The sequence below is a fragment of the Amia ocellicauda genome, chromosome 4 (assembly GCF_036373705.1).
Source record: "Amia ocellicauda isolate fAmiCal2 chromosome 4, fAmiCal2.hap1, whole genome shotgun sequence".
NCBI lineage: Eukaryota > Metazoa > Chordata > Actinopteri > Amiiformes > Amiidae > Amia > Amia ocellicauda.
Window position 1 is genome coordinate 19,567,432 of NC_089853.1, and position 11,935 is coordinate 19,579,366.

The following is an 11,935-nucleotide window of genomic DNA, read 5'->3' on the forward strand; positions in this document are numbered from 1 at the left end:
CGACGGGTAACAGCGTTATGTTTCAAGCATCCTATGATTTCAACTGTGCAGAGATTCACTCATGTGCTGTAATGCAAAGGAAAATGCTGAGCCTCTTATTCACAATAGCTAGTCATTTAGAACCAGGAATGCCAGGAATGCACATTATATTTATTTTACTAGTTAGATTTTTCTGTCAGTTGTCTTATTATTAGCAATAACTACAATACCTTGAAGTTTCTACTAATATACAGTGAATTAACAATGTGCTTTATACATTTATTCTTCAACATTTTTTAATGTAAATAATTGTATCTATCTTTCTATTTTTAATAATTATTAGGCCTGTATAAAGTTACTGTGCGCCAGTACAAAGCCTTGAATTTATCAACTTGTGGGATTGTACAAGCACATCCACTCTGGCATGGGTATTCAGACTAACTATAGACAGTGCTTCACAGTGCATATACACTCACCTAAAGGATTAGTAGGAACACCATACTAATACTGTGTTTGACCCCCTTTCGCCTTCAGAACTGCCTTAATTCTACGTGGCATTGATTCAACAAGGTGCTGAAAGCATTCTTTAGAAATGTTGGCCCATATTGATAGGATAGCATCTTGCAGTTGATGGAGATTTGTGGGATGCACATCCAGGGCACGAAGCTCCCGTTCCACCACATCCCAAAGATGCTCTATTGGGTTGAGATCTGGTGACTGTGGGGGACAGTTTAGTACAGTGAACTCATTGTCATGTTCAAGAAACCAATTTGAAATGATTCGACCTTTGTGACATGGTGCATTATCCTGCTGGAAGTAGCCATCAGAGGATGGGTACATGGTGGTCATAAAGGGATGGACATGGTCAGAAACAATGCTCAGCTAGGCCGTGGCATTTAAATGATGCCCAATTGGCACTAAGGGGCCTAAAGTGTGCCAAGAAAACATCCCCCACACCATTACACCACCACCAGCAGCCTGCACAGTGGTAACAAGGCATGATGGATCCATGTTCTCATTCTGTTTACGCCAAATTCTGACTCTACCATCTGAATGTCTCAACAGAAATCGAGACTCATCAGACCAGGCAACATTTTTCCAGTCTTCAACTGTCCAATTTTGGTGAGCTTGTGCAAATTGTAGCCTCTTTTTCCTATTTGTAGTGGAGATGAGTGGTACCCGGTGGGGTCTTCTGCTGTTGTAGCCCATCCGCCTCAAGGTTGTACGTGTTGTGGCTTCACAAATGCTTTGCTGCATACCTCGGTTGTAACGAGTGGTTATTTCAGTCAAAGTTGCTCTTCAATCAGCTTGAATCAGTCGGCCCATTCTCCTCTGACCTCTAGCATCAACAAGGCATTTTCGCCCACAATAGCAAATACACACCTAGAGATGCCAAGTTCAGGACATGTTATACATTAAAGTTACAAAAAACTAAGATAAAGAAAAGTTAGCATACCAATGGTTTATTTTGTAATATGTAATTTGATAACAAACAAACGAAAGGAATGAAGACAGCTTTTCAGCACAGCAGTTTATAGAAGGGACACAAAGAGATGTCACAACCTATAGAGGGACTCTTCATCCTTCACAGAGGAAACAGATCTGTGCTCTTCTCTCTGCCCTTCACAATCATCTCCTGACTGCAGCCATTTAAGAAGAAAAGAATACAGCTCCGATGCACAGACTGAAGACTTGGAGTTTAAGATGCAGCATCAGAATGAATTACTTATTTCTGTGTCTCCAGCACTGTAGTTGAGATGGTAATACTCAAGTAAAAAGGACGTAAGGTGCAATCCAAGCAGATTTGATCACTTATTTTTTCTGCTTTCTTTTTTATCATAAAAGGGATTTGCACTTATAAGCACATATGTATATGAGGCGTATGGTGCTCTCTGAGGTACCTTGTGTAAGAGGATTCTGTTTTCTATGTATGATTTCCAAACAATCTGTATAATAGTTTAACTGAAAATAATGATTGAATGTTTAAACAAGCCTATTATAACTTTCAGACCATTATGACTGCATAATGAAGAAAGGAGAGCCTTTTTAGTTTGACACAAATGTATTATATCAGTAGGTTTCCTGCCCCTAATGAACCTCAGGATTGTAACAGTTTCTAATTAACTGCCTAATTGTATTGATTACAACATTGCTGAGGAAATGGAACAAGGCATGATAGTGACATCTAGTGCCAAATTATGGTAATAACATGCAGTGAAATAGCGCTAGCAACTTAAACACGTGTTTGGGTGTTACAGAAAAACCAACATAAAGTGTCTCAGTAAGGTGTTGGGCACCACAAGCCGCCGGAACATCTTCAATGCTCTTGGCACAGATTCTACGAATCTCTGACTCTACTGGAGGGATGAACATCATTCTTCCAAAAGATATTCCCTCATTTGGTGTTTTGATGATGGTGGTGGAGAGCGCTGTCTAACACATCGGTCCAAATTCTCCCATAGGTGTTCAATTGGGTTGAGATCTGGTGACTGTGAAGGCCATAACATATGATTCACATCATTTTCATACTCATTAGACCATTCAGTGAGCCCTCGTGCCCTGTGGATGGGGGCATTGTCATCCTGGAAGAGACCACTCCCATCAGGATAGAAATGTTTCACCATAGGATAAAGGTGATCACTCAGAACAACTTTGTAATGATTTGCAGTGATGCTTCCCTCTAAGGGGACAAGTGGACCCAAACCATGCCAGGAAAATGCCCCCCACAGCATAACAGAGCCTCCGGACCCCCTCACTGAAGGCCTGTACTGTTCTCTTGGTGTCCCACACATGCACTCGCACACTTGTCGAGAACACTAGCCAGTTGAGCCGTCTTTGTACACGCCACAGAGCATGATAGGATGTTAATTGCTTAATTGTATCATGTAGTACACCTCTATGGCATCTGCATTAGTTATTTTCCTCAACTAATTTATTCGAGTTTTTCCTTTAATTTGTCACCTGTCTATATATATATATATATATATATATATATATATATATATATATATATATATATATATATATATTAAATGGTCTGTAGATGGTAGTATCAACAATTTGAAACCACCCAACCAGCTTGTTCCAACACAGTGTATCCAACAGTGTAAAGGCAGACCACAGGCTGAGCCCATAGCAAGTCTGTGAATATACAAAGCATGCTGGCACAGTGTTTGTTTTCTGATGTGTTCCCATGTGCTGCACAATACCAAGCTCCAGTCTCTCATTTAATTAATTAATTCCTGACCTCCAGGGGTGAATGTAACTTCATCATGCTGATGCACAAGCCCACTGGGCCCGTGCTTGTCAGACCCCCAGTTCATAAACATGGTGTATGTATGGAATAACGCGTCAATGCAGAACTGAGTGCATTGTGCTGTATGCCACATTTCTTTTAACTAGACCACTCTACGATACTGTGGGTCAGATCCATTTTGAATGAGTTTAAAAAGGAGATGCTTTCCCTCTAGGCTTGTCTGTGTCTTGTGAATCACTGACAGGCTTTCTCTGAGCTGTCCTGCCCTCACAGACTACTCTTCACATTGAGTTCTAAAGTTAGCCAGAGAAAATTATAGCTGAGAGTAAATGTTTGTTTTTGATAAATGTAAACACATACTTGACATTTTTGTCATACTTGTCATTCTTCCAATCTTTATTGTATTCATTTACCTCTGTTAAAAGGTAGATGTCACTCATTCCCCAGGAGTGAAAGAGGGTGTGCTGCCAACATATGACGCAGAGTCCGCACCACTGTTTTTCTTTAATTTGTATAATTATGGTTATTTATAATCATCACCAAGCTTCATCTTATAAGTAATTATTGTTTTCTAATGTGATGGATGCTGCTATTTTCATATATAGGCCTACTGAACATCACTTTATTATTCTCATACATACTCTTTTTACAAACCCTTTACCAAAAAAGAAAGACAATGCCACCATTGTTTTAAGTGGTGAATGAAAACAGAAATCATCCAGCTGCCCGCAAGCCTAGTTTGAAACTCAACACTTGTCATGTCACCCGGCAAGCGAACTGCGCCCCCTGGCAATGACGCCACTGATTTATGCAAGAGTTGTGGGGCGTTGTGCATTCTGGGAAGGTTCTACAACACATAGGTAACGTTATAAAGTTTTAAGTGTCCGGGTTCATACAATTACATTTAACGTTTTATTAAATTAGATTTGGCTCACTTTACATACATGCTTGAAACTAAGGTAACTAAAACGTCACACCGTCAGCGGCGCAGACAGTGCGGCTCAGCGGGCGCTGTGGCCGCGGGGCGGCTGGTAAGACTATACTTTCAGGGATCATTTCTATAGTGCGTGACTTGAGAAATGCGTTTCTAAAGTGTTTGGTCTCTCTGACCCCGAGGAGGAGCCGTAGCGCCCCCTTCTGAGCGCGAAGCGGGCCGAGCTGCACTGCGGCTGCGCGGCCATTGATGACCGTTCCTCCCTCTGGGGCTGGAGGAAGGGGGCGCTTTCTGAGTGGTCAGACTCTTTACTCTCGTCAATAACAGAGCGGCTGTGTTTGCTCTGCGCGCTGCGCTGCCTCAGGAAGGGACACCAGTCCGGCCGCTTAGGAAGCCTGAGCCGCTGCGCATCACTGGCACCTGTTTTGGTGCGAGTGGAAGTGACAGCAGGACACCCCCAACAAGGGAATGCTTTTGCAGGTGGTGGCCGCACACAATTGCTCTCTCCTTATCCTTCCTGAGTGGTCAGACTCTTTATTCTCGTCAAAATCAGACTCAGGTTGTTAATGGTTTATAATGTCTGGGCCTCCATACACTTCTCGTAAATAATTGTTAAATTAAATAGTGATGAAGCGACGCTTTTTTTAATCAATGTACGCACACATGTCCCATACTGTGTGTCATCCAATCACAGGCGTTATTTAAATCACGTCACGAAGCTCAGCCAATCAAAGCGAGTGTTTCAACGCATGTGAGGAGACTGATGTCAGAGAGAGGCGGCGAGGAGAGAAATGGCGTGCGCGGAAGTCCGCTTTCAAAGAGGACCGGACGGACTCTGCCTGTATCCTCCCGCAGCGACTGTCACACCGCGGCTCTAATAAAAAGTGCAGCTATTTTGAGCAAACGTTTCCATTATAGCACGCAAAATAAACCAACTCACAGCCCGGTGTGATGGGTCCGCCAGGCCTCTGCCATGCACCCACTGCCCAACCACCTGCAGGCGCATGCTCACTGAAATGACATGTAAAATACTTTTACCAATAAAATAGTATTTATGGTGTTCGTAAGAGACTATGTCAATCTGGAGGTCCATCAGAGGGGCAAGGAGGAAGCCTATAAGAACTGGCGTATACAAGATCTGGGGGAGCTCAGGATCCCATGATGGGACCCACCTCCGGGGACGGTCAGTTCCCCCTGCTGGAGCCCGAGTCCAAGATCTTTTAATTATTTTATGGATGATTGTTTTTAAAAAAGATTTTAAAAATGAATTTTAACTGTTTTTAAAGATGTAGTTGTTTTTAAGACACTAATTGTTTAGGGTTTTTTTGGTTTAGTTTTATTCTATTTTTTTTGTCAAATACATTGTCCGTTTTGGATTTAATTTTAAATGCATTGGACCTTTTTTGTTTGTTTTTTATTTTTACCTTTTTAATAGTTTTTTTTATTTTATTTTTGTTAAATCGCAAAGATTTTAAAAATTTTAAGTGATCTTAAGAATTGTATTTTAAAAGTTTTTAATCATAAGTATTAAAAAATGAATTGTTTTTATATGTAATGTAAAATACTATAAACAATAAAACAGTATTTTAAAGATTTAGTTGTTTTTAAAAACACTAGTTTGATTGGTTTTTTGGGTTGTTTTTGTTCTATTTATTTGTCAAATGCATTGGCCGTTTGTTTTTAATTTTAAATGAATTGGACTGTTTTGGTTTGTTTTTTATTTTTCTTGTTTTATTTTATTTTTTGATTTGTCCGATTCATTTTCAGTTATTTTCAATGTATTTGACTTTTATGTTGGTTAGCAGGTTTGCTTTTAGCACATTTGTTTTTCTTTTTATGCACATGTTCAGTTATTTTGAATTTAATCACTTTGAGATTTTAATTTTTTTAAGTGATTTTAGTAATTGATTTTAAAAAAATTAATCACAAGTATTAAAATGTTGAATGTTTTTATCTGTAAAATGTAAAATACTTTCACCTAATAAACAGTATTTGAACACATTTACTGCCGGGGAGTGGTGCTGGAGTGCATGCATGCTGTTGCTGAAACTTTACATGACGGTAAACAAGACGACGAGCTGTGTGAAAAGATCAAGCAAATCCCAATGTCACGAACAACCACAGCAAGAAAGAGTGAAATACTAACAGGATGTATTTCCAGCCAAGGCTCAGGTTACTGGCAGGGCAAACAAGAGCCCATTTCTGTCACTAATGAAGAGAGGTGGAGAAGTGAAATGGGAGAGAGTAGGAAAGAAATATTAAACCTGTGTTTTCTTATTTGTTCAAAAATCCAAGCACTTTTTCCAGAAACAAGCAGTTTTTTTGTGTTATTTTTGTGTGAAGATGCAGTCTTGTTTTGCTTGAAATTAGAACATTTTTTTCCCTCATGTTTAATGTGTATGCATTGAAAATGTGCAATAAATATTGTTGAAATGTTATTGAAATGTATACATTTACAAGAACAACACATGCCCCTGAATCATAGCGCAAGGTAGACATTTTAAGGGTTTGGACCTTTTGGGGGAGAAAATGTGAATTAATGGACCTCTTTGAATCTAATTGTGCGCCCCTGTTCTAAAACAGTGTTTTAGTCTTGAATACATTTACAGATTTCTTTTTAGAGCACTTTAGAGGCATTACTATATATAGTCACTGAATATGTACTGGTGTGTAATGCACATGTCATCAGTGGTGTCGTAACAGTGGAATGGAATATGACGCATGCTGTGTGCGGTCCAGTCTGACATGCGCAGAGACACAGCAGCACCACGTGTTCTTTAGCGCTCACTTTGCACAGGTAACTCAGAGTGGACATTTTGATAGAAAACTCTTTATCCCCGTAAATCAATAAACGCATCATATATACCGTGGGATTTTGTAGTGTTTGGAGTAATTCCCTTTAGAATATATTCAGTGTGTATGCAAATGATTTACCGCGTTGCCTTGTGGGATTTCACAAAAAGATAAGTACGTGTAAACCTTCTACTGGTGAGATCGACGTTTTGTACAGACTTTGAATGACTTGACTTGTCTGTCTTTGTAAAGTCAGTTTAGGGAAGAAAAGCGCGGCTGCTAAAACGTCACACCGTCAGCGGCGCAGACAGTGCGGCTCAGCGGGCGCTGTGGCCGCGGGGCGGCTGGTAAGACTATACTTTCAGGGATCATTTCTATAGTGCGTGACTTGAGAAATGCGTTTCTAAAGTGTTTGGTCTCTCTGACCCCGAGGAGGAGCCGTAGCGCCCCCTTCTGAGCGCGAAGCGGGCCGAGCTGCACTGCGGCTGCGCGGCCATTGATGACCGTTCCTCCCTCTGGGGCTGGAGGAAGGGGGCGCTTTCTGAGTGGTCAGACTCTTTACTCTCGTCAATAACAGATGGAAACCAATTAGAACTGTTATGCTATTGACTTCATTCTAAGATTATATGTGTATATTAGACAGTCTTTGTCTATTTCAAGATTTAAACAAGAATGAACAGTAATTGATCACAGATAGCTCGTGTATGGGATTTTGAAGCAGTAAGACTACCAGAATTCAAGTTGTACTAATACTCAAGACTGATGTTTGAATAAAAAAAGCTTTAATTGTTGCTTTGACAGTAAAATTACAAAACAATGGTACACACACACACACACAATTCTTCATCCTCCTCTTGATTAGGGGAGTCTCACAGACAGAATGCTTGGTTTGTACAAGTCTGGCCACTTCGTCAGCACACAACGTTTGAGGTTGTCATGTTTTCAAAGCGTTCACGTCTAGAGCCTCATGTTGGCGGAGAAACAGCTCATCTGATGCAGATTAAAGTACTCCGGAGTCCCGTCTCACTCACTGCTGTGTTACCAGTGCAAGGAAGCACAGCTGACTGTTCAAGTATGTATGGAGTAGGCCAGGCTGAACACGCTGGGTTATAGTTCAAGCTGTAATAAAATGAACAGTTTGTTTTTCACATGCAGTATCCTTAGTAATTCTTTCATTTTTCATTATTCATCCATTTATTCTTTTTTTTATAAAATAAATGCTTTGTGAGACAGAGACTAAGGTACTCACTTTTACAGCAGCATTTTTTGAAATCAGCATCTGTTGCTTTTGACGCTATCTCCATGCTCGGGTCTTTGCTGAAATGAAACAAGAAAATCACATTTATTGATTTTATGCTTTGTAATTATGTAAAATAATTGTTTTTACCAAAACAGATAATCACATAAATAATCCATCTGTACAATGTGCTTTTGCAAGTGTGCTGCAACTTACAGTCCAGCTGACATCTCCTAGCTGTAAAGAGGTCTCTCTTTCCAGGAAGCTGGCATTGAGGAAGCCTTCAGCCACACACAGGTCCTCACTGTCATCCTCCTCTGAGGAGATGAAGGCAGCCCTCATCTTCTCGGGAATTAAACACTCCAGGAGGATCACCGACAGGCCGATCAGTGAGCACAGCAAGCCTGCAAGGGGCAGATGTGTTACAATGTGAGTAAACACGTAATGTCTATGGTACAGACTCTTATTATAAGAGATTTTGAGATTATGCTCTCTACTCAGGCAATGCAAAGTAACTTTAAGGGTTGGGAGGGGCATTGAATGCAAGGCTGACAGATCAGTGTTGATTTGTACTGTGTGTTGAAGTGGCACAGCTGGGGGGGGACATTGGGCGAACTAAATGCCATCGGATGAAACCGGCGCTGCTTACCTGTTGCTAGTGACAACCAAAAAGAGCCACTGTAGGCAGTCTCCAGGGACACTGTTCCTATGGTGATTGTGCAGAATGGCACGTTGTGTATGGTGGAGAACGATGCCAAGGAAAAGAAGATGAATGCTCCAGTTGTGACCATCATGTAGCCTGCATACATTAGCACTGGCATGGAGAACAGCACATTGGAGACGAGCCAGCAGCAGAACGCCGTCCTGTTGGGATGGAGCACAGTTTCACTACTGGAAAGGAAGAGCCGTAGAGTCATCTTGCCTAGACCACCTCTGCTGACCATTACAGACTAAACCCCTAAATCAAAAGTCTCACGAACCCTAAAAACACAGTGTGTCCAAGCCATACACAGCCACAGCTGGAATCAGTGGGAAAGCCTTGTGTTCCTAAATGCATTTTTTGGTTGTCAGTGGGATTTGGTGGTGTCTTTAAGGGTGTACTGGCTATCAGGGGGTGTATAGTGTCAGTTCATTGGTTAACACTTTGCAATGCGGTGAGTCGTACCACATGGTGGCCGAGGCATAGCGTCCAGAGTATCGGTACTGGAAGTACAGGCCACAAGGGCTGTCCTGCGTGAACTTCTCCGCAATGTATAGGATGGGGTTGGGAAGGCCCCTCTCGAGGGCCTCGCTGTAGTCCTGGTCATAGTCGTCCGTCCACTGGAACATTTCGTTGTAGTCGATCGTCTCATTTAGCTGCTTGACAGGGTTTCCTGGGGAAAATAACAGGGATAGAGGGAACAAATGAACAGATGCAGAAAATGAGTGAAATGAGGCAGGACTATTCAGGGAGGTTTATTAGATTAAGAGCTCAGGATGGAATGAAAACCAGTAGCCTCTGACGAAAGCATGCAAGCATCACTGATCTGTAGGGAGTAGAGTGTAACCCACCCTTAAGAGTCACATTGATCCCGGACAGCCCAACGTGCAGCCCAACCTCAGCTTCGACAATAGCATTGCTGAAGGACTTGTAAGTGGTGTTGGCCTGAATGCTGGCAGTGGCCCAGTCGCTGGTAAAGTTCACAGCTAGAAGACAGAAAAACAGACAATTAACTTGGGGTCAGCCTGCAGTCTGTAGCAGAAATGTGCAATTGAAATGGCTGGGGAGTCTGTCATTCAGTGAGCAGACGCACAGGAAGCTCTTCATGGGTATGGAACTCACATAATGAACAGAGGCTTTATGTCAGGATGGTAGCTGGGAAAATTCACCCTTACACCTCAGAGATACTAAGGAGTTTGGTTTGGTTTGGTTTCTGACCAAAAGGGGGCGACATAGTAATACTGTGCTCATCTTTTCATTAATCTTCCATCCACTGATTGAGCAGTTGTAGGACGTTAGTAGGTTGTGCTGTGTGTTACTCACCAACCCCGCTAACACACAACGTTGCATGTTAGCTGGGATGCAACTTAAAAACTGTCAAATTCAGTCACAACGTCGAAATTGTCATTAAAAGTCTCAATTCATTACCGATTAATTTCCACTTCACTTACCTACGATGACTACGCCTATGAAGAGGCTGCAGAGGACTCGGAACATCCAGAACAGCCTCTAAACAAGTCAGATAAAACAGGTATTCAGAAACTGGAAGAGTTACAGCTGAATAGGACTAAATCAGCATCTACCCAGTGAGAAGTTTTAGAAGAAAACAAATAACTGCTTTCTATGATTTACAAGATTCAATTATCTACCGGCTAAACATATATTACAAATTTGAAAAAATAACTATAAACAGACTTACAAATGAAATCAAATTGCATTATCATGATATAACTGGAATCCCAGGTACGAAAGGAGGATATTTGGATTGCCTTATTAGCCGGGGGTTTATTGCCTTTCTTACCCATTTGCCCCGGATTCCGGGCAGGATGATTATAAAACTGCAGGCGAAGACCAGGAACACCAGGATGACGATCAGCTGGTTGATGTTGAAGATAAAAGCCGTCCTTTGTTGCGGGTAAAAGGGGTAAATGTCATTGTAGAATGTCATCTTTTCTGTGGATCTCCGAGAGCCCTGGAAATAAGCGCAGCACAGTGAGGACAGTGTTAGAGCCGAGACATCTCAGTTACCAGATGCGCAGATAGACGCCTTTCTGCGCCCCACAGACAGCGGCAATGAGCAGCGCGGCCCGACACAGTGGCTGCAGTCAAAGACTGCGCAACACACCCTTACAGGGAACACACTTTAAGATGCGACATGTATGCATCAAGTGTTCATGAAAGCAATGCTACAGAAACCATGATGTGTCACAGAGCCCCATAAGCCTGATGTACAGGACAAAGCATGGAGGGGGTAGAATCTGACACATGCCAATGGACATCCGAAACCCTGCCGGTTACAGCGGTGTGCTACAGGCGCTCGCAGCCAGTCGCCGGGACACAATCCTGCCTTCAAGCCAAATCTGGGTCAAGGCTCTTTCAGTCCGAACCGCTCCATTAGTTTCCAAGTCATCCGTTATCTCTTTTAAATGAATGGCATCAGAGTGGTGGAAAGTGATGCCTGCAACTCTACGCCACCCCATCTCGACGTGCCCCCTTTGAGTGTATGTATAACGTTTCCTTTTCACGATTCTGTAACGCGGTGATACAGAATTATATAAAAATTACAAGTCTGTCTGTCCCAAAAAAAATAATAATAATAAAAACACCACCTAAAAAAAACAATCGTTTTAACCACAAAAGATGATTTTTCCACACTATTTATTGCACTGAATACTTCTCGCAGCAATGCTCACTGACCCTGGCATACAGGCAGCATTGGCACCAGTTCACTGCAACTTTAATGGGGTACGTGTCGGCACCGGTTTGTGTTTTTAACTCTTATATAATATATAAGAATATATAATATAAGTGCACACGGCAAATCTGTTGAAAACCAAGCAATTTAAAATAAAGCTCACCTGATTGTACAATAAGAATAAAGTAGGAAATGGTCCGGATTACTGTTGGCTGAATAACCCCGATGCCCTGTGTTGTAAGAAGTGTTGTGCTAAACAGATGCGCCACTTTTTATACCATGATGTGCCCAGCATCCTCCCTGCGCTGGTCACTCACTTTGCGATGTGGGGAAATACCTGC

At 41.9% G+C, this 11,935-nt stretch overlaps 1 protein-coding gene and 2 non-coding genes across 3 annotated transcripts; 2 read left to right on the forward strand and 1 right to left on the reverse strand.

Annotated features, from left to right (window-relative positions):
• Window positions 1-4,268: 4,268 nt before the first annotated feature.
• LOC136748984 (small nucleolar RNA U3) lies at window positions 4,269-4,469 on the forward strand. Its single transcript, XR_010816696.1, has one exon. It is a non-coding gene; the product is annotated as a small nucleolar RNA U3 (small nucleolar RNA).
• Window positions 4,470-7,311: 2,842 nt separating this feature from the next.
• On the forward strand, window positions 7,312-7,512 carry LOC136748996 (small nucleolar RNA U3). The gene has a single exon (XR_010816707.1). It is a non-coding gene; the product is annotated as a small nucleolar RNA U3 (small nucleolar RNA).
• Window positions 7,513-7,675: 163 nt separating this feature from the next.
• On the reverse strand, window positions 7,676-11,464 carry duox2 (dual oxidase 2). The gene is made up of 8 exons (XM_066701263.1): window positions 10,701-11,464; window positions 10,351-10,408; window positions 9,751-9,885; window positions 9,365-9,572; window positions 8,849-9,063; window positions 8,416-8,603; window positions 8,212-8,279; window positions 7,676-8,081 (listed from the first exon to the last, which is right to left on the reverse strand). The coding sequence occupies exons 1-7, from the start codon at window positions 10,845-10,847 to the stop codon at window positions 8,235-8,237; spliced, it is 996 nt and encodes a 331-aa protein (XP_066557360.1). The 5' UTR covers window positions 10,848-11,464; the 3' UTR covers window positions 7,676-8,081; window positions 8,212-8,234.
• Between the last annotated feature and the right edge of the window lie 471 nt (window positions 11,465-11,935).